Source organism: Eurosta solidaginis, chromosome 4 (genome assembly GCF_040869045.1).
Source record: "Eurosta solidaginis isolate ZX-2024a chromosome 4, ASM4086904v1, whole genome shotgun sequence".
NCBI lineage: Eukaryota > Metazoa > Arthropoda > Insecta > Diptera > Tephritidae > Eurosta > Eurosta solidaginis.
This window is the reverse complement of record NC_090322.1, coordinates 25,781,692-25,805,331: the sequence shown is the minus strand read 5'-3', so window position 1 is coordinate 25,805,331 and position 23,640 is coordinate 25,781,692. Positions and strand designations below refer to the sequence as shown.

The following is a 23,640-nucleotide window of genomic DNA, read 5'->3' as shown; positions in this document are numbered from 1 at the left end:
ATTTCTGGCAGTCAAATATATACTACAGCACTTTAAAAATAGATTTTAATCAGTAGATATAGAGCAAATTAAATACTTATTATTATTAATCGAGTTTCGATATTTTTTAACTAGTCTCTATCTACCATCCCAAACCAGGGCCGGATTAACAAGTAGGCAGAATACACAGTTGCCTGGGCCCCCGATTTTAAAAATTAAAAAGATTTCTTAAATTTTCTTACAAACATAAAATTCTAATGAAAAATATAATCAGAACTGAAAATACATTTTAATCAAATAAATCAAACTCAATTAACCACATTCAAAAGGCGACGAACTAGACAAGGTTCCTAAAAAGGACATTTCCGACTCATTTGACAAATTGTATGAGCGTGCAAAGAAATGTATCCAAGTGAAAGGAGAGTATATTGAATAATAAAAAAGATTTATCTCAAAATGGTCACTGGTTGTTTTTAATTTGAAAAATTTCGGTTATTTTTGGAACAGAGGGTGTAGAAGCCTTCAAGCGGAAATTTCAACTAGAATGATGAATGAGTGAATGATTCATGATGGATGATGAATGAGTGAATGATTCATGATGGATGACAAATAAATGAATGTATTGTATCGAATTTGGGGATTTCCTGATAATTTGTACCTTCTGCTAACGTTCGTATCGCTGAACTGTCGAATAAATAACTCCAATATTCAGTATTGTAATATGGTGTTTATTCAGTCTACTTTGGTTCTAGTACAATTATACTTCAATATCGCGTACTTCAAACTAATTACTCATTCCTCAGCTTGCGCTGCCTTTATACTCTCGGTTTTTTCGTTCACACATCTCTCCTAAGGTATAGTAATTTCGCGAACAGTTGTAAGTCATGCTTGGTTACCAGCTATGTACATGTATATTTTTTGTTTACGCGTGTATATGTGTAACTACTTCGGCTGATGACTACATGTGTGTGCGTGAGATAGTCGTAATCAAATGTATACGATTCTAATGGAAGATCAATTAGCCGATGTATTTCCTAACACAGAAATAGCTCTTCGGATTTTTTAACATTAATGATCAGAAGTTGTTCTGCCGAACGATCCTTCTCGCAATTAAAAGGAACCAAAGCTACAACGCGACAAGAGTGACTCGAGATGTTAGGTATACTTTGCATTGAGTCAGATTTATTGAACAAAATCGATATTGATGAATTTGCCGAAAACAAATGTAGAAAACGACATGTTTAAAATGTACATAGTAATTTTATTGATGTTATTACAATGTGACAATAAAACGTTTATGAAATACATGTTTGTATTTTTTAATCGAAAAAAGAAGCGACCGGACGTGAAAAAGGGGCCCCAAATTGATGGTTGCCTAGGACCACGTTGAGGGTTAATGCGGTCCTGTCCCAAACACACATATATATATATAAATCTTGCCAAAATTTCAAACGACTGTAGAGAAACACAAATTTAGGTTTTTATTTTATTTTTTAATTAAAGGGTGGTTGTCGTGCGACATCTGAGTTGCAGGAGAAAGGTGGTGGCGAATATTTATGTACATAAAGAGGGAGAGAGCCCAAAGTATTTTTTCACAGAATCAATACAAATTCGTGCAAAAGAAATTTGCATCAGGGCCGAAAAACAATACAAAACATTGAAGCCAGTAGTACAGTCAAAATCTTGACGAACATTTCAAACGTAGCTCTAAGGACATACCTTACGAGTTACGCATGTAGGATAAACACGACTACGCCAGAGTCGCGCTTCTTCTCTATCGTAGACCAAAACATGGAAAATTGAGAGGAGCACGACGCAAATTAAAAGAGAAGCTAAATCTCTACAAAGGTAAATGGGTATGGGCTGTTCATTCGAACTCTGAACTATGAGCCGAACTTCAAGAAATTGATACCAATGGCAGGCTACCCCAATATTTCTTAGGCGAAAATCCATGCAATATGAGATAAGAGACTTATTCTCGAATAGTTTTCTCATTATGTCAGACGCTAAGGCAGCCCTACGTGCCTTGCAGTATTACACAATTACTTTTAAGCTAGAGGAGGAATGCATTTGAGGACTAAATGATCTGCGAACCAACAACAAGGTTTTGTTACAGGCAAACTACATAGCCAAGAAGGGTGATATCGCAGCATTTTATGAACCCTTCTGGGAACTCACAAAGGCACACTAGAGAAACCATTAGTACCTGGGAAACAAAGTAGTTCAGAGCGTCAGCCACTGCTACAACAACAACAAGAGCTTCAGCCAAACTCATTAATCTAAGCAGATACGATACCACCTAAGTAAGTTAAATCTATCAGATACACAAATCTGTCGCTTTTTTGAGCTAGATTATGAAACGCCGGTTCACATTCTCTGCGAAAGCGTCTATCTGTTAAGGTAAATACTCTTCCATCTAGATGAAATGACTCTTAATCCGTCGTGATATTGATTAAAAGGCCTGAAGCTGTACTTAAATACATTACTGGATCCTGGGTTCAACTTCCGGACAAAGAAACATCAAAAATTGTAAAATTTTTTTTTTTTTTCTTTTTTTCGGTGTCGCCTTTCGAAAGTGATTTGGCAAAAATTTGGAATGCATTTCTACCAGGTTAGGTTGAATTACTACTTTGGACTAGGTAGGCAATTGAAAAGTAAAGTCCTCTCTCGGCGAACGAAAATCATACTCTACAAGTCACTTATCGTACCCGTCCTGCTATATGGGGCGGAAGCATGGACCATGACAACAGCAGATGATGCGGCTTTGGGAGTGTTAGAGAGAAAAGTTCTTCGAAAGATTTATGGACCTCTACGCGTTGGCGATGGCGAGTACCGAAGAAGATTTAATGATGAGCTGTACGAGCTATACGCAGACATCAACAAGTCCAGCGAATTAAAACGCGGCGGCTGCGCTGGCTAGGCCATGTTATGCGAATGAAAGATGATGCCTCGGCCAAGAAAGTGTTTCTATCGGAACCCGCATATGGAAGCAGAGGTAGAGGGCGGCCCCCACTCCGTTGGAAGGACTAGGTGGAAAACGATTTAAACTCCCTTGGTGTGACCAATTGGCGCCGGTTGGCGGAGCGAAGGAGCAACTGGCGCGCCTTGTTGGACGGCCATAACCGTTTAGACGGTTAAGCGCCAATTAAGTAAGTAAGTAAGTAAGTAGGTTGAACTGGCCGCTTCATGAGGACCTGACATAGAATGAATGAGTCCATAGTGTTACAAGAAGTTATTTAACGACCAAACTGAAAAGCCCTAGGATGACCTATGTTATAAAATAACTGCGTCCTCTTGGCAAATACTAAAAGCTTTCTAGGACTTATGCCGTCCGGAGTCGGCGCCAAGTATTTATTTATAATTTTTTTTCTAAGAGGAATGAGTTTGAGGTCTACAAGTCTTTATGACCAGCGGACTTGTAAACTCCAAAAACTTCCCCAAAGGCTTCATCCCCCACCTGCCACAGTATGATACGATTGCCCTCCTTAGTTGGTACATCCAATTCTTTTATTCAGTGGCGCTCTAAATAACCGATAAAAGCGACCGGTGACTAGAATTTTCGAAGACTTGTGATAGGTCAAGCGTAATTAAGGTGGTTCCCTGACAGCGTCTCGATTGAGATCACGGTGCCACCCCAGCGGGTTGGGGGATCAGAATATACCCGCGGTAGGCAAGCCTGTCGTAAGAGGCGACTAAAATACCAGATTCAAGGGGCTGCGTAGCGCAACCCTTCCGGTTGCCGGCGCAATATATAGCTTCTCCAAACCCAATTGTCAACCTCACCTATCCGCGGCGAACCCTGTTTCACTAACAGACGAGGCTCTGGCGACCCCAAGCTCCTCATGGAACTTGTGGGTAGGGAGGGAGGGATGGCCTAAAGGTTTAATGTAGCCATACAAATCGTTCCCGGATGGTCGGGTGTTACCGGAGCGTACCGGATATGTATCCGGCAATGGAACATCACATCGATAACATTCCCCAAAGCCTTCAGGGAGCAACCTTATCGCTACAACAATGACAACAACAGATCACGCTGCCGAACACTACGGCTCTTCATTAAAAATTGTGGTTAGTTCAGCATAAAGTGACTTGAGAATTCGATGAAGTCATCTTCCATGCAGTTAACACTGATGGATTAAATCCAATAATTTAGCCGCGTTGCAAGAAATCTCATCGGGCAGTACTATTTTCAAACCCCAGTTTTCGTCATGCTTGCTCGGGTCAGGAATTTTGTTACTGAATAAGCCCGAAGCGACAGCAAGCGGGATAAGGCATTCACAGGCCATTCGCGATCGCGTAGTACATTACCATTGTCTAGGAACATAATCGAATTGCCTAAATTTCCAGCTAACTCCGAGCTATTGAAAAATGTGCTTTCATTATCTAATCCAGTCATTTAGCTGGGATCTAAACAAAAGCACCACACTCCTGCTCCAGCTGGGTTCACCACACCACTCTTCCTTTCGAGTCTGCAAGAAAGAGTCCGGGTCACAGTATTCTGTGTTTGCAAGAGATACTTCGAAGCTAATTAGAATGGTAGAGTGCCTGACTCGCAATTTTAAAACCCGCATATCGAATATACAATGTCGACCGGGTATACATTCAGCATTACATTCAGTTGCAGATGTGGCGGCGCTACTAGCCGACTGCCTCAGGCATGATTTTTTGATAACCTGACCTAAACCTTCGGAGTGTTTTTGAGGTAACAACAACAACCCTGACATTTTTCCAATAGCCTCCTAACAACAGTACAGTAACTAGGCCGAGCTAAGGTCTCGCGTCTTTTACATGCAAATTCTATGACAGCATTCCATCTTATGTATTTCCGACGAATTTAGCACTCTCCCAATTACGAACTTTTCTGCTACCTTTATCAACACTAGAGGCGTCACCCAGTTACCAGCGGACTATTCGCAAACAAAATAACATAGAAATCTTTGGCTTACACCTTTCCATGGAAGATGAAATTTCGTTTACTTTCCGCCCTGAACCAAAAATCTTTTAGCACAAAAAATCACATCTAAAATTCCAATTTATCAAAACACTTAGACAAGGCAAGAGGAAATGAATATAATAGAACGGTTTGGTTAAGGATAGGGTGAGGTGCATCAAGCTTTGTTAGCAGGTTCTTGAGTGTGGTTTTAATTGTTCACTATTTTGCTTTTTAGTAATGAACAATTTTTGTTTTTTTGATGTTTGGCAAGGGATGCGAATTCGAATTAGAGTAAAACGTTGCGCTTCGTTACTTCCTACTTGACCTCTAACCGAGCGTTTAGTGAGCGGAATGAAGGAGTTGAGGTGAGGAATTAAGTAAACTAAATCATCGTAAATATTCGTTGCAACATATTTAAACTTAAGAGCTTTATTCGAGATTTTTGGACATGAAAGGATTTAATGTTAAATCTTCAATAGCTTAGGTTAAAACTCGACCCCCCCGCGGGTTAGAGGTTTAGAATATACCCGCGGTAGGTATACCTGTCATAAGAGGCGACTAAAATACCACATTCAAGGGGTTGTGTAGCGCAACCCTTTCAGTTTGCCAGTGCAATATATAGCTTCTCCAAACCTAATTGTCAACCTCACCTATCCGTGGCGAATCCTGTTTCATTAACAGCCGAGACTCTGGCGACCCCGAACTCGTCATGGATGTAGAGGGTGGGAGGGCGGGATGGCCTAGAAGGTCGCATGTGGTCATAACAAATCGTTTCCGAGATGGTCGGGCTTGGTACCGGAACGTACCGGATCTGCATCCGGCAAAGGACCATCAACATCGATAACACCCCTCCCCCCCCCCCCCCCCCCCCAAGGCCTTCGGGGAGTGTCCTTATCGCTACAACAACTCGTTGGTTCTTGAGAACCTCCTATGGATTCAACGAGTGCATAGTGTTACCCTATCAGAAACCAGGACATATGTTAGAAAAGAACTCCGTCCTTTTGGTAAATACTAGAAGCTCTCTTGGACATATGCTACTTGCTGCTTCTAGATCTGATAGCTGTGCCACTCCTAATAGCTGGAGTCTTAACCTTGCACAAAACGTGCTCGATCGTTTCTTCCTCTAATTCGCACTTCCCACATTTGATATTATTGAAAAGTCCTAATTTAAAAGCATGTGACGCCAGAAGGTAGTGTCCAGTCATAATACCCATCATAAGCCTATATTACACTCTTTTCAATGATAAGAATAACTTTGTTGATCGAAGATTGTGAGACCTGCTAGGGAACTAGGTATTATGTTCGTTCAATATTTGATGACACTATACTACTACGGCCGTATGCAGTGCGATCAAGCTGCACCGAGGCAGTGAGTCTCATTAGCAGATTTTAAGGCTATATTCTTCGCCAACAGGTCTGTAGGAGGAATGTGCAAGTGTAGCCATCGGGGTTGCTTTCAAGGATCCCGTTAACTGAGCATTAATAGTCTGCATTCCTCGTAAAATTTTTTGAGGAAGGTAGTTTTTTGTGTGATCGTCCACCAAACAGGGACAGTAGAGGATAAGCTTTACAATCGCTGTAAGAGAGAGGGCGATAAAAACCACGTGCATCCCAGCCTCCTTTTGAACTTATAAAGTGCCGTCGAAGTCTTCTTCACTCTCTCCTCCACCTTGAGCTTTTAAGACAACTTACTGTGTAGAATGATTCCTAGATAATTTGAACACATTTTTTTTCCTGCAGGCGCATGCCTCCTGGCTTAGGCCTTGTCCAATGGGATACATATACATAACTGATCTTCCTTGCATTTGATTTGAAAACGAAACGAGCACTACTTCAACTGTAGGATACATAATTCTGTCTTATGCACGCTCTACTTAAGTTTTGTAGCATGGCTGGTTGGCTGAACCCGGTACGATTTAAACTTAGAAAAAGTCATCACCAATCATACGATCTTGGTATTAGTTACCAAGCCCGGCACTACCCACTACTTGATCGAAGTGTAAGTTTTTGTCTGCTTGCCCTTCTGCATCATTTTCAGATGGGAAATGTACGGCGAGAAGCGCTTCAAGGGACTCTTCACTACTACGTGATCATTCCCTGTTCTCTTTTTTATTCAATGGACTATATTTCCCCTAGCTAGAACTTTTGTCAACTGCGCTGTTTCGCTGGAGCACTCGATGGCCGCATATAATTTTTCCATGAAGCTCTTTGTCCTTTGGATATTGCCCTTGTAGATCCTCTACAGATCCTTGTACTCGTCCCTGCAGGTTACGCTTTCTGCGACTTTTGCCAACTTGAAAATTTCCTTTACCTGTCCTCTAAGAAGACTCAGCTTCTTGCTCCACCATGGCGGCTTTGATTTTCCTCTGAATGTTCTTAGAGGACAACGCTGTGTTGTACGCAGTCATGCGCGTCTTTGATAGGAAGCTTTTGAATTCCTCCAGGTCTTGTATAGTGGCAAGAAAAATGCAAAATATAAAATAAAATATATTTAAAATTATATTTTTTCTCTTACCTTTAAACGCTTGTTGCGGACCGTGATACCATTTAAGCTTTTTATCGCTCGTTGTGAATCGGTTTCGGAAGCGAAATCAACAAATGCATAACCAAAACTGTAGCCAGTCTATATTTAGAGTGAATGAATGAAAGAGAAAAGGAAATTAAATAACATTGCATAAAAAATGTTCATTATGTATAAAGATATGTATGTATGTAAGTTAGTGATGTACCGAACTGAGAACGTGGATCCGCTAAATCGTGTACTATAAAGTAATGTAGGCCACATGAGAGCCCCTAAGGTGTAAAACAGCAATACATTGTGGTTGATATTGCTATACAAATTTTTCTAATTTTGCTCGAAATTTTATTAAAAAAAGACTTGCTTCGTCTTTGCATTTGCAAACTGGTGTAGTATTTTTACACAAAACGCCAAATAATAATTCCGCTATGCATTTGCTACGTCATGGCAAATACGCAACATATTTTATTTTTTCCATTTTGAATAACAAATTAATAACTATCAAAACAAAACAAAATATGCGAAGAAAATTTTTAAAACGAAAAAAAGTTGTTCACGATCCGTAGCTTTCATTTGCTATAGCAACGTTTCCAACACCAAATACACAAAATTCTGGACTCCCTTAGTATATTTTTTCAACAATAAAAAGCAAATCAGCAAATGTCAATACAAAACCAATTATGAAAAGAAAATTTTTAAATAGAGAAATGTTGTTCATTATCCGTAGTTTATATTTGCTATTTCAAAGTTTGCTATATCAAATGCACAAAACTCTGAACTGCCCTATTGATTTTCAAAACTTTTTGTCTCAAACAAAACCAGTGGCTTAACTATCTGCATAAGTTAAGAAAATTGGTGACTGTTGGATTGGCCTCAGAATAAAGCTGGGCCAGAGAACCTGCTCGTAAAATCAAATCCAAACTAGACGAGAACGTTGGCAAAGTTGGAGCCCACTCTCATAATATCGTAGAAGGAATTCGCTCGACATTTCCTTGATCGCAACATAGAAATTGCCTTCGAAGGGGCGACTGTACTCAATAGCAAACAGGGGAAACTAAAATTTCCAAACATCTTCATTTGTTATAAACTTTTTGGTCCAGAGAGCCTATGAATGGAAATGGTAATTGACCACCAAATCAGCTAAACATAATTGCAATTGGTCCAAATACTCAGTTCACTTGAAACCGAACTAAACAGAATCGTCCCCTTATTTTCCAGTATTGAACATCCTCAATGTAGGCAGAATAAAAGCACTGCAGCGTACTTCAGCCGCCAACTTTTTCATATCATTCACATTCATCAGTGTTATAATATTCAAATGCTGCCAGTTAGAAAAGTTGGTGCAGTACTTAAGGATTTAGAACTGTAGGGAGGAAGTGACAGTATTGTTGGGTGTACAGCAGATTCCTTTTTCGTCCTAAAGGGGAGCGCACGCGCAGTTTTGAGGCATTATATAAAAGCAAACAAAAACAAAGTATAGTCACGCCATCAGGCAGATTTGTGGTTTGGCACACGGTGTTCGAGCTGCTTGCGGTCGCAGTAATCCCGCTGTTGAAGTGTTTGATATGCATTTAATGCATAAATTCAATGTCGAATGCGCGCCACTGTTCGCGTCGCGTTGAGCGTTTGTCATTAAATTTGACAGCTGACAGTTGACACTAGAAGTGGCATAAGGCACAATAAAAACAACACAAAAGCCAATGTAAGAAGTATATTAAAAAAAGTGTTTGGCGCGATTTACTTCCGAGGAGAATAAGGCAGAGATTCTCTTCCAATTTGCGTCGTGCTCCTTTTAATTTTTCCTATAAATTGCCATGTTTTATGCCGACTACGAATGTTATTAAACAGTTTTAAGAAGATATAGGCAATAAACTATTTTTGGCCGCCTAAAACTTGAAAATCTACCTATGTGAGACGCGATAATATACGTAACACGTAACGAAACCTAACCTCCATCACAACGATTAAAGGGGAAAAATATATTCTAATTGAGTGGGTCTATGAGAAATAATAATCGTAAAAATCTAAAAAAATAAAACCAAATTGGCTGAATTTTTTAGTTACTTAGCAGGCAATTCCATGCTGCCACACGACTGACAGACGCGATGAAAAATGAATTTCAGCACAGCTTACGAAATCCTGCTTTTTTTATTAAAAAAAAAAAAACATTGGCTGTCACAAAATATAAAATTCCTTTTGAAACACCCTGTACTAATGAATAATTCTTTCACCACAATCGGAAAAAAATACCGAAATATGAGCAGAAGTATGTAAATAAAATTTTTCTTCACTCACCTTATAATCTCTCATTATTCTGCAGGTGTTTATTGGACCGATTGTCCTAAATAGAGCATATAGTTCACGATCTGTCATATCCTGCGGCAGATAATTCACAATTAAATTTGTTCCATTGTTGCCATGGCTATGTCCATCACCCATACCACCGCCTTGGCCACCGCCCCCGGTACCACAATTCAGCGAATTTGTGCTGAGAGCGGGCGCCATATTGTTCATTGAACCCATGGCACTACCGCCGCCACCACCACCGCCGCCACCGCCTGAAAAATCATTATAACCCCGCCGATTCATTGCTGGACCTGGATACGATGAGGTGAAATCTGTGTCCTGCGGTGAAAACGCATAACGTGACTGAAATATCAATTCAAACAAAAACAAGGTACGAACATACAATAGATGGCGCGCTTTTCTTTTCATACAAGTGTTCAAGTTGAGTTGTTCAAGAAGTTGATCTCTGAAGGATATACATATGTATGTCTATATATATCACACCGACTGGTGATATATATTTAAACGTTGAATATTTGGAAATGTTAATTTGATGCACTATTAGTATTGTTTTCTGGTAAAAATATTAGTTGCATATTTAAATTGCAGTTGAACAATTTTTAACGAGCATTCAAAAAAAAAAAATTTTAAAAAAATGTTATTGTTTTTTAAGATTTTTGTTGCTTTTTGGTGAAAAATTTAACGCTTGATTTGCATTTGCAGAGAAATATTTGTGTAGGGATAAAATTACGAATATTTAAATATGATCCAAACAACAAGTATGAGTATGCACAATTTATATGTAAAACCGTTGCTTTGTTTTTAATAACTGTATGCAGCAAAAACACATTTAATTATTAATCAATATCATTTCAACTTTGGCCATTTGCAGAAAACAAAAAACACTTTCTAATAAAACTAAACGCTACTGAACAACAATACAACTTTTTTTTACTACAAAAAAAAAATCTTAAAACTTAAAATGCGCTAGAATGTGAGTCCAAGTAATCGTATTTAATTTTAATAATTTTTTTTTTTATTTTAAAATATTTTAAATTTTAATGCTACTTGACTACGAATAACTAAATTTTACTTTATTATCTGGTATGGAGTGCACTTGTAGAAGACCGACATTGTTAAAAAACAACTTTATATATCAAATAAAAAATAAAATAAATAAAGAAATAAAAAATTTAAAAATTTATAAAAAATATTTTAAAAAAATACAAAAAAATAAAAAAACAACACAACTTTAAATATTGTGTTTTATTTAACTAAGGCCTATCAGCTATTAAATTTTTTACAATAATAAGTACTTACAAGGCTATCAAAAATCAGCAATATATATAAAAAAAAATAAAAGTAAAACATCAAATAAATATAAAATGAAATAAAAAAATGTAATAAAAAAAAATTTATAAAAATAAAAAAATGTAATAAAAAAAATTTATAAAAATAAAAAAATTATTTAATGATTTAAAAGTTAAAAAGGTGACATTAATTTAAAATTTATAAAAAAAATACAAAAAATATAAAAATAAATAAAACATAAAAATATAAAAAAAAATAAATAAAATATAAAAAAAATAAAAGTAAAACATCAAATAAATACAAAATGAAATAAAAAAGTGACATTAGGACGAACAAGGCAACAGCTGTTTCGATTATACCCACTTAAAGCCTTCTCTCTCAAATAAAAAATTTCCTTTAAAAAAATGAATAAACTATTCAATGGGGAGCTGGAAAAGTTGCATAACAACAAAGGCACGCCTTTGGATGAATGTGTTTGTAACAGTTCAACCATTGCAGGAGTGGAGGTTAATCCCAATCGCGGGAGAAAAGGTTTTGAAGAGATTTACAAGGTATAATCGAAAATGTTTTCATACATTAAAAGCTATCAAGACGCCACCCGCTTAATGATTTAAATTAAAAAAAGTTTAATAGAAACAAAAAACTAATGAACAAATACAAAATAAAAAAGAAAATATTAAAATAAAAAAATAAACATTTTATAAATGAAAACAGGAATAGGTCGAAAACAATATTAAATGCTACAGTGCTGCAACTAAAGTTTGCTTTTTTTCGTTCCATCAAACTTTTAATTATTAATAATAAAATAAAATAAATTGTTTGGGACTTTTCGGCTAAAAAAAATGTTTCCCATACAACACACTTTTTAAAATGCCTGATGGGTAATAAAATCTTCTGTAACATTGTAGTATACTAAAGAGTAAAAAGAAAGATTAAAAATATCTAAGCAAGAATTGAAAAAAAAAGAAAAATTATACGTCGCCTTCTCGACAGAAGCATGAATGTGCGTTCTTTTCACTTTTAAGTTACTTTTTCATTTTACTTTTATTTATATTCATTTTTCTGTCTAGAGCTGACAACGCTATTTATTTTTAATAATTTTTTTTAACGCATTCTCTAAATATTAATAAATATGAATTTTAGAACTATGGTGAGGAAAATGTGAAAGTTATTTAACAAAGAATACGATTAATAAATAGCAACAATAACAACGACCAGGTCACAACAAGTCAATAGTCAATAAGTATTTTTCCAAATATAAACGCGTACGTATAAAAAAAACGTTGATAGTTTAAGATATTACATAATTATAGAATAAATAAATGATAGAGATTGTATATATGTATGTAGATAGGAGAACGTATAAGTCAGAAAGGATTTGAAACTACAAACAAAAAAAAAATGGATCACATTGAAAAAAAAAAAAAAAAATTACAACAAAAACAAAAAATTAATATAAAAAAAAAATAAAAAACAAAAAAATTTCATTGTATGTAGATAGGAGAACGTATAAGTCAGAAAGAATACGAAACTACAAACAAAAAAATGGATCAAATTGGAAAAACAAAAAAAAAATAATAATAACAAAAAATTAATATAAAAAATACAAAAAAAATTCATTGCACAAATTCCTAAATAAAAAATGCTTAACACAAACTTTAACACTTAAAATAAGGATTAAAAAACAAATATTGATTTTTCAGGTAAAAAAACAAAAAAAAAATTACTTTAAAAGTATTGAAAAAAAATCAAATCTTGTTTTTTAAATAAAAAAAGAGTAAATTTAAATTTTAAAACGAAAATGCAAAAATTCCACGAAATAGAAAAAACAACTAAAATATTTCAATTGACCCAGGTACAAAATTAACGCAATTATTTGACTGGGAAATTCGAAAGTCAACAAAATAATAAATATTAACACATTGAAAAATTATTGAAACCATTACAATAAATATCTAGTAATTTATAAAAAATAATGCCAATTAATGGTTTGACGAAGAGTTAAAACAAATATTTTTATTAGGAAATAGTTAAGAGTTATTACAAACTCGATTTGAAATATTAAATTTATTATTATTAAAGAAATTTTTCTTTTCAAAATTAAGAAAACTACTATATTAGAAGGCTTCTATAAAATTCATCTTAAAGGTATGTACTTTCGAAAATAATATTTTTTGTCACCCTGTAACTCATCTCACACTTTTCGAAATTTTGTTCGCCATTTGTAATGCCATCTCAAAGTAGGAATCCATTTGCTTAGAGCAGTTTATTTTGATTCCTATAGTGCTTGGCTGTGAAGATACGGCCAAAAAATGTGAAACACAGGGTGACCAGCCTTTTAACTACCATACTGTGTGGCAAAAATACGTTCTAATAGAGTCAGTTAGAAAACTATATATAGCTACAGAGCAATTTTTATTTAGCTTAGTGTTCATTTTTTTTTAAATTTGTTAGTAACATTTATTAGAAAGCAGTGAAACAAATTTAACTCACTGCACAATTTGACGGGGCACACACAAAAAAGTTAATTTAACATTTTTTAGGTTAAAATAAATAAATGTAAGGCGCGATAACCTCCGAAGAGATCTAAGGCCGAGCTTCTCTTCCAATTTGCGTCGTGCTCCTCTTGATTTTTCCCTACAAATTGGCCGGACGGGACCTACATGTTTTATGCCGACTCCGAACGGCATCTGCAAGGCAGATGAGTTTTCACTGAGAGCTTTTCATGGCAGAAATACAATCGGAGCGCTTGCCAGACACTGCCGAGGGGCGACCCCGCTTAGAAAAATTTCTTCTAATTGAAAAATCTTATTTCTAAAATTTTGATGTTGCTTTGCCCGGGAGTTGAACCCAGGGCATACGGTGTGATAGGCGGAGCAGGAGAGTAAAATCCATAGGTATTTTGTATAAATGTAATAATAGTATAGGTTTTTAATGTGTAAAATATTGTAGTTTGGAAGAGCTAAAAAATAATAAATAAATAAAAATGAGCGTTAAAACAAAAAGTAGGAAAGTTTTTCGGATTTCTGTTTGTTTTCTTTTTCGTGCTGTATTTTCTTTTTCTTTTGTTCTCTATCACCATGGACGAGAATAAAATAAATATATTAAAAACGTGTAAACAAGAAAAAATTCAAATAACAGATGAGATGATGCAATCATATTATATGCGGTTCTGGCCATAATAAGATATTGCAAAGCAGACTGCGGATGAGTTAGTCACAACCATAGGATATTAACAAATAAGTTCAAACCCTTTCTTGAAATACTTAGGAGTAAACATTGACTCACTAACTTTTAACCCAGCAAACACAGTTTCTAACGTTAGAGAAATATTGTAGTTTTACATTAGAATTCTAATGTAGTTCTCTAATGCAATTCGAATCAAAAACTAGGTTAGAGAACTAGGTTAGAATTCGACTGTGAAACGATTCGAATAACACCAGAAATGCGATGCTATGATTATTGTCACAGTTATCGATTATTTGCACATGATCACTCATTCTTAGTGTCATACAAACAAAATGAAAATAGTGGAAATATTAAAAGTTGAGAAATAAGTTTTTTTATTTATAATAATAAAATACTAGTAAGTGAAAATGAATTAAAAAAGGTTAAAAAAGGAAAGCGAGCAGATTATTGAAGGGATACTTGAATGGCATTAAGAAAACGCTTCCTCATCCGTACCTCAAACCAACGCTGAGCTCAATCTTTAAGTACGTTTTTAATTTATTATAATAGAAAAAGCCTTTGAAATATGTTCATTCCTAATACGTAAGATTATAACCAAATAAATGTATTTGATATAATGAAACAATGACAATTTCGCTGATTTTAAATAATTGAATTTAATTGCGCATCACTTGAAAATTCTCATTAGAAACTCATTAGAATTTGACGTTAGAATTCGATTAGAATTCTAACCCTTTTCTCGATATCGAGAACGAAGTCCCCTTTTTGTGGAGAATGCTATAATTCGCGACAGTTTCGCAAATCGTACTCTAACCTTCTACCTTAGAGAAATACATTAGAATTCGATTCGTCTTCTAATCGTTTTCTAACCTAAATGTTTGTTGGGAAGGAGCACCTCAAGGCGGTGGGAGAGAACTTTCCTAAAGTTAGTGATACTAGCGATTTACCGAATTTCTCCTATACGAATAGCAAAAGCTTATCTTATCGGACGGTGTCCAACGACGCAATCCTTGTTTTATATCGGAAAATCCCAGTTGACCTCTATTTAAGTAAAATGGACTATGGCATTGAAAACGGGCGATCATATGAAGATGCCAAGAAAGAGCGAGGCTACGAATAATAGTTAAGTGGCAAGAATGTTGGGAATAATCGATTAAAGGGCGCTGGACCTTGACATTAATACGAAATATAGCGGAATGATACGAGCGGTAGCACAGCGAACTTAACTAACGCCTCACACAGATACTGAGTGGGCACGACGCTTATAAGGAGTACTTACATAAGCGTACGATAGAGGAGGATACACTGTCCCACCGAGTTGGAAAACTAAGAACACGTAGTGTTTCATTGCCTTCACTTCCTCGATGAAAGTCTCTGTCTCTCTTTTTAGAGAGGAACTTTTCGTAAGAACTTTCGCCCCGCTTATATGCAGGCAAATATATTGGTTTACTGTTGCGAGCAAAATGGCCTCTCTAGTTATGACGCGATTAATGCAAGCTGAAAGGAAGCGCAGAGAAATGCGCATGCGAAACAGTGGCGATTAAATAGCCTCTCGGTCTTTCTGGGCATAATGACAATACTGAGAGTTGCCTTTGTTGGCTTTGCATCCATATGTGAGGTGACAAGGTAAATGTTTTTCCAACAATGAGTATAGAAAAGTTCCTCATAATGTTCGTTAATATTCTCTATTTGCGCAAAGTGGTACACGTTGCCAGGTGACACTGTATGATGACATTTCATAACCATGCTTAACCGGATATTTAGCTGAGTTGAGACTAATAGGGTGGCAGTAGTTCAGTTCTTTCCACATCTATAGCAGGACTCAAGCTCACATTACGGCAATAGGCTATTCAAGAAGATATCACCTTTTTGCTATAGATAACCTGTGTATATAAGAGGAAGTAGGAGTGAGTGATAAATGAAAAAAAAAAACGTTTCAAGAAGGCGAACAATCTTTTAGCCAAGACGACATCCGCCTGATCTGCTATTTAAATAAAGAATAAAATGAAAGCGATTAAAAAAAACAAAATTTTTCCTAAATGAGAAAGCTCTCCGCCTTCTACTTAGGCTAAAGCAAATTTTTAGCAAAGACTGATTAAATATTGATTTCTGACCTTTCCAGCCCCCTATGCATTTTGTCTTGCCACAAGCTTATGTATAAAACTATGAAAAGCCCAACTGTCAACAAAAAGTTTGACGCATATGTTTTCTAAGGTAACTAAGATGGATTTTTTGTTTTGTTTCTTTTTCACCACCAACGACCACCTTGAGTATACACTTCAAACATTTTAAACAATGAACACGTAGGACAAATATTGCATATGTATGTAGGTGCCCCCCTCCCCCTCCCTCCCTCTTTCATAACATTTCAACTTTATATTTGAATGTTTGCTGACAATTTCACCCATTAAAAATTAATGGTAAAGCCAAGTAGATAGCAAACGGAGGACAAACAAAAAATGTCAGCAATTTAGATAGAGTTGCCACATTTAGACGATTCGAGGCACGAGTTCGATTTGAATGCCTCGTCAGTTTCATCGAATAACGATATGAAAATCAATGACTTCCTTGCACATCGCATTATTCTTTGCGAAAAGGAAGGCGAAATCAATAAAAATGTTCCTCCATACGACAATGTCGAAGTCAGAATAGCAATAGTCATATTAATCAAGTTATATGGTCGGACGAGTGCATGTCCGACGACTGGAATCTAAGTATTTTTTGCCCAGTCCACAAGAAGGGGCATGCTGCAAACTGTGCCAACTATTGCGGAATCAACTTTTTTCGCATCGCATGGAATAGCCCGTGAAGCATCATATTGTGCGCAAGATTGAAGCCCACCGCCAATCGGCTGTTTGGACCTTATAAGTGCGGCTTCAGTCCTGGTAAAGCTACCATCGACCAGATTTTTACTATGCGCCAAACATTGGAAAACCCGAAAAAAAAGTCTTAACACCGAAGGTCTTGGGGAGTGTTATCGATGTTGATGGTGCTTTGCCGGATGCAGATGCGGTGCGTTCCGCTAACAAGCACTATACAGGTATTAGCCCGACCATCTCGGGAACGATTTGGTATGACCACATGAAATCTTTTAGACCATACCGCCCTCCCACTCCCTAGATCCATCAGATCAGGAGTTCGGGGTCGCCAGAGCCTCAGCTGTTAATGAAACACGATTCACCACGGGTAGGTGAGGTTGACAATTGGATTGCAGAAGCTATATATTGGGCTGGGAACCCCTCGAGAGGGTTGCGCTACACAAACCTGGAAGTAATTTGGTATTTTAGTCGCCTCTTACGACAGGCATACCTACCGTGCGCGGGTATATTATAAGCCCCCTAACCTGCTGGGTTAGCCGCTGAGTTGTTAAATAGAGTGGCGGTGACGGCAGGACTTCACACCCAATTGAGACATGCCTTTGGTGTTTAATAAATGCTTTGCGCTGACCATAATCTACTTCAATTCTTCCATGTCGATTTTAAAATCACCTTCAACAGTACAAAAAGCAGCTGCCTATTGACGCTATGCTGAATTTTCCCTCAAAATGTATACGGCTGTGCAAAATTGCGTTGAACAACACCATCAGCTCGGCCAGAGTTGGGAAGGTCCTCTCTGAGCTGTACGAAACTAAACGGGGTTTCAGACTGGGTGACCTCCTTAACCCAGAACTTAACCGCTCTGCAACAATATTCTATAAAACCGTGTAATTACTGGCGTTTGCTGACAGACATTGATATCATTGGTCTGAACACCGCCGCCGTAAGTTCTGCTTACTCCAAACTGTAAAGAGGCGGGTTTGGTGGTGAATAAGAACAAAACAAAGTACCTGCTGTTTGCTGTCGTCAAGCAAAGAAACGGCGCAATAGTAAAAGACATTCGTTTACTTTGGAACCAGCATAAACACAAACTAACAACGTAAGCTTTAAATTTCAGCGAAGAAGCAATCTTGCCAATAAATACTTTTTTGGACTAGGCAGGCAGTTGGAAAGTGATGTCCTCCTCGGGTAACGAAAATCATGCTCTTTGTCACTTATCGTACCCATCCTGCTATATGGTGTATAAGCATGGACCATGACAACATCGGATGAGGCGGCTCTGGGAGTGTTCGAGAGAAAGGTTATTCGAAAGATTTACGGATCACTACGCGTTGTACGGCGAGTACCGAAGAAGATTTAATGATGAGCTGTACGAGCTTTACGCAGACATCAACATAGTCCAGCGAATTAATATACAGCAACTACGCTGGCTAGGCCGTGTTATGCGAATGAATGATGCTCCGGTTAAGAAAGTATTTTTATCGGGGCCCGCGCATGGAAGCAGAGGAAGAGGGCGGCTCCCACTGCACTGGAAGGACCAGTTGGAAAACGATTTAAATTGGCTTGGTGTGACCAATTGGCGCCAGTGAACCCAACGAACAAGCGACTGGTGCGCCTTGTTGCGGTCATAGCCGTTTGCACAATTGAGCGCCATTTAAGTAAGTAAGTAAGAAGAATTCGCCACGCAGTACTGATGTGACTTCCCCTCACACTTTCAGGAAGTTTTCGAGTTTAGTGTAACAAAGATTGTCATATCTTAAGAATACGCTGAGTAACCATCTAGCTACACTTATAGGTAAACAAAACCCTCCAATAGGGAACTTGAAAGATCCTTTGGATTATCTGACATAAGAAGTCAGTCAAGAAAGCTGGAAATTGTTCAAATTGCCGCTGGCGACGTTGAAGTGTCAAATTCAGGTCCATCTTGTGCACAACAAAAAAGGTCCATGACATAATTGTTTAACGTAAAATTTAGTTCTCCGTTAACATTGAAAGTTTTAAAAACTTGTTTATGTCAAAAATACATAAAGTGACTTAAACAAATATCAATGGATGAGTTATATATGTACATAAAATAAAAATAGTTTTGAGAAATGCACATAATGAAATGACAGATGTCAGCCATGAAAGAGGTGAATGCAGCCATGGATGCGCTATATCCATACATACATATCTACGCTAATAAAAATAAATATAAAAACTAAAAATAGTTTTGAGGTAAATAAAGCTGAAAATGGAGCAAGAACCGCAGGCAAGATGACTTGAAATGCAAAAGTGTAATTGAAATTGAGACAAAAACATGTAAAGGACATGTTCCTTTCAAAATTATATTTTTGTGTGCGTTGGTGTGTGCAAATGAAACAACATGGCGCACACTCACTTGCATTGTTTGAAAAGTTTTCAATGTGTTAAAATTGCACTTTGTGGGCATCGCTGACACTCACGCTTGCACATGCACTCGCACGCACACACACACACACACACACAACAAACTGCACTAAATCAACAATTATGTGATGAATTACCTCCATTATTAACCAATAGTGAAATGCCAAAGACAGAAAAAACAACACTAGTTTGCAATTAGAATTTAGGTACTGAAAACAAACTACTTAAAAAGAAGACTCTACTTTGGGGTTTATACACCTAATGCTTTGGAAACAATAGGGTCGAAACCTAGCTAGATTGTTTCCTGATTGCACTTAGTGCCCTCTGCACTAGCGAATGTGCACCAACCTTCACAAAATAAGGATTCCCCAAAGAAGAATATGCCATTCCATTTCAAGTGGTGCGCATCTGTAAAAAATCTACAAAATTGTTGGTTTTAGGGTAGATTGAACATTTTTGCTGGTGATGTTGCAACTGTAGTGGTACATTTCTTGTACCTCTCCCGCTCTCTCTCGTCAATATTACGCTTTCAGGTGCAATGCCGCTTTTCACAGCATCACAAGTATTCAGCGAATCAAAGGCGCGAGCCACCAAAGGGGAGATATGTACCGCAAAAACACTTTGCGCGAACAGAAGCAATTCTTTTATCTTGCACACGCCGCCACTTTTGATCAGTAGGTAACCTCGCTCGCCTTCTACTTTTTGTTGTTTCCGGAGATATGGAAGGCGAAATAATCTTGTTATTTTCCCTCCTCCCAGACACAGGTGCGTCCACCGTCCATGTACCTACGTGGCGAGGCAACCATATAAATTACCTGGGTACAATCGGCCGCCTTACGTGCCTTGCAGTCTTACACAATTATTTCTAAGTTAGTGGATGAATACGTTTGAGTCAAAATGATCTGCCAGCAAAAAAAAATATTTAATAGGATTAGTTCCCGGGCATCAGGGACATGAATCTAATGAACAGGCAACTACGTAGCCAAGCAGAGTGCTTTAACAGTATGGTACAAAGCTCTTCTGTGGACTCACAAAGGCACACACTAGAGAAAACATAAGTTACTGGGAAACAAAGCAGTTCATGACTCGATTGAATACCCAAAAGCGGGTATAACTGTTTATACTCCCAGCAACAAGAGAATCAGCCAAACTAACTTATCTAAGCAGAGAGGACCTACAAACTCTCTCTGGGTACTATACGGGATACTGTAGTCTACTGAACAATGTTGTGAGCTGGTGGATGAACGCCGATTCACATTTTCTGCGAATGTGTCGCTCTGGCAAGACAGAAACCCTCCTATCTAGGTGGCGTGACTTCGGATGTAGAGTAAAAAGCCTGAAGAAGTACTTAAATACATTTAAAGCTTTCACATACGGTAATAGGCTGAAAGATAAAGCACTATAGATCAAAATAAAGGTCGCAGTGTACAGAGGCCTAATATTAATTATAATAGGCTATTAAGCATCGCTTGCCGCGAAATATGTACGGAATTCACGTTTTTTGGTGAGTGCGAAGGGTTGCGGTAACTGAATATAAGATAAAACAAAATTCAAAATATATTTGATCACTTTAAAATTTCATATAAAAAAAAATTTGACAGCTCATTAAGTATAAAAAATATTATCGAGACCACTTTTTTATGGTTAACAAATTTCATTCATTCTGTTATGATATGAAGGAATATTTTAGTATATGTGACCCAGTCTATGAAAAGGTGGCTTATGACTAAAAAAAAACAGCTGTTAACTGTTTCTCGCAATTTCTTTTTCGAGTCATAGGCCACCTTTTCACAGACCGGGTCACATATATGTATGTATGTATCTTTTGTTTGTTTTTGTTAAATGTATGTATATCAACTCTTTCGTGTGTCAATTGACATATTGTTGAATGTGTGCATATCGTGGTTTACTGTTTTTTTCTTAAATTGTTTTACTGTTTATTTGATTTTGTTTTTCTTTTTGTTGTTTTGTTGTTGATGATTGCTTGTTTGCTCAATCACTTTTTGTTGTGGCTGTTATTGTTTTTGTTGATATTTGCAAAAGTATGCTTTAATACTGTACCTATGCGGTTAATTTTTGTTGCTGTTGTTTTGTTAACTGTTGTTTCTTGTAAAGTAAGAGTAATTAGCTTTTGCTTTTACTCTAAAATTCGAATAAGTTTTTGTGTTTTTTGTTTTTTTGCAAAATTAAAATTCTAACTTTTCTCTTGTAGAAAACTTTTATGAAAAAGCGTGTGCCCCGAAAATACATATTTTTTAATTATCAAACATTTAATATTTTTCGTTTTAATCTTTTTACATAAACTCAACTAAGAACTAAATAATTAATAAATTTGTTAAATGTTAATAGATAAGAAATTTTAAAAAATTATAAAAAATTTGTGTACTATAAACTAAATATTTGAAAGAAAATCCACTACTAAAATAGTATGAAAAGTATACGTACCATTCCAGACGGCAGCGAGTGGGACATGCCCCACATACGTCCACCACTGCAAAGATAAGCGAAAGAAAATTTTAAATTACATATTTTGTTTTATATTAAAAAAAGTATTAATATTTATATTTAAAGGAATTACTTATATTCTTAAGTTAATTTAATCACTCAAATATTATTTGATTAAATGGCTAAAAAGCATAGCTCAAATTTCATTCGCTTGAGCGTCCGTTATTCTCAACCATCTCAACCATCTCTTCAAATTCTTTATATCTATGTTACAGTTTGTAAGAAAGGATGACCAAGATCGACTCTGGTTAAGAATCGCAGTGGAGTAAGCTAATCAATATAGCGTGCCTTAAGTTCCATGATGTCATGGCAATTTTTCATTGGTTAAATCAAAAGTTAGGGCGGCCGCCTGTGTTCAAGTCCAGATCAAAGCAATGTGATAAATTTAGAAAAGGTTTTTCAATAAGTAAACAGTTCTTTTGGAATAACGACTAAACATTTGTTATGCTCTGGGCTTGCAATCAAAGAAATAATTATTTGAAATGTAATATATTCCTAAACAAAGCTGGTTGTGATATCAAAGTAGCTTATAAACGCCATTTTAGCACTGTCATGGTTATGGCAGCTAAATCGTCGTGAAATGGAAGATCACACTATTTCCATAGGCAGTTCGAAAAAGCCTTTTACTCAGCTAACCATAAAAAGCCTATCTGTCCAAGAATTTGGTCGAAGTACGCCTTCCAAACAATCTTTATCAATAAAGCCCTATCTCATCCTTAACTCGACACATTTTCAGCTTAGGTAAGACGCTTTCGAAAAACAAAGCTGAGAAGTCGTTCTTAAAAAAGCTTTCTGGCAAAGGGCAGTCTAATATTTATGATTTTCAATATCTCAAATATTTCAAAATTCAATCGTCTTTTAGACTTTTATACTGCTTGCCTAAGGCAAAACTTTGATCTCTTAATAAAAATGTATTTCCTTAACTCAAAAATGATTTATAAAAATTGATTTGATAATAAAAATTTCTTATACATAGTTCTTAAATAAGTACAAACTAAATCTCTAAGCTTCTCAAACTAACTTTACAATCGAAATTCTTCACATTTACTTTCCTTTGATTTTATGCACAAACACTTTACGGAATCAATATTGAGTTCTTGAGTGTATTTGCAAAGGGACCAAAACTAACAAATAGACGCAAACACCATACTCTGATCAACCGTGCACAGGCAGGAAAACGTTCGTTTCCGCCAACAAACAGGCAAAAAATTTCAAAACGTACGGCAGCACACAATTGTAATATGTAGTATTAACAGCAGAGGAGCAAAATCTGCACATGGGGATCGACATATTAAACAATTATCTATCCAGCAAACATCACAATGGTAATGTATGAAATAAAGTATTAAAATTACACTATCAGGCTCTTCACTAATTTTCACAATTTTTCGTCCAAAGAATTTAGCGGTATTTGTATACTCAGTTGAGCAGAGCTCACAGAGTATATTAACTTTGACTGGATAACAGGTATAAAGGAATCGAGATAGATATAGACTTCCATATATCAAAATCATAAGGATCGAAAAAAAAATTTTATTGAGCCATGTCCGTCCGTCCGTCCGTTAACACGATAACTTGAGTAAATTTTGAGGTATCTTGATGAAATTTGGTATGTAGGTTCCTGGGCACTCATCTCAGATCGCTATTTAAAATGAACGATATCGGACTATAACCACGCCCACTTTTTCGATATCGAAAATTTCGAAAAACCGAAA

General features: G+C 36.5%; 1 protein-coding gene across 7 annotated transcripts in view; it reads right to left on the bottom strand.

The window, feature by feature from the left end:
• The window catches only part of Sxl (Sex lethal), a 176,828-nt gene that overhangs the window by 87,000 nt on the left and 66,188 nt on the right, over nt 1-23,640 (bottom strand). For 4 of the 7 annotated variants that reach the window (XM_067780813.1, XM_067780817.1, XM_067780814.1 and 1 more), the window contains 3 exons: nt 21,866-21,911; nt 9,726-10,079; nt 7,428-7,535 (listed from right to left, as the gene is read on the bottom strand). In XM_067780813.1, coding sequence (XP_067636914.1) covers nt 7,428-7,535; nt 9,726-10,079; nt 21,866-21,911 — 508 coding nt within the window. The remainder of the gene's footprint in view (nt 1-7,427; nt 7,536-9,725; nt 10,080-21,865; nt 21,912-23,640) is intronic. The other 3 variants (XM_067780815.1, XM_067780816.1, XM_067780819.1) reach the window with 1 other exon arrangement.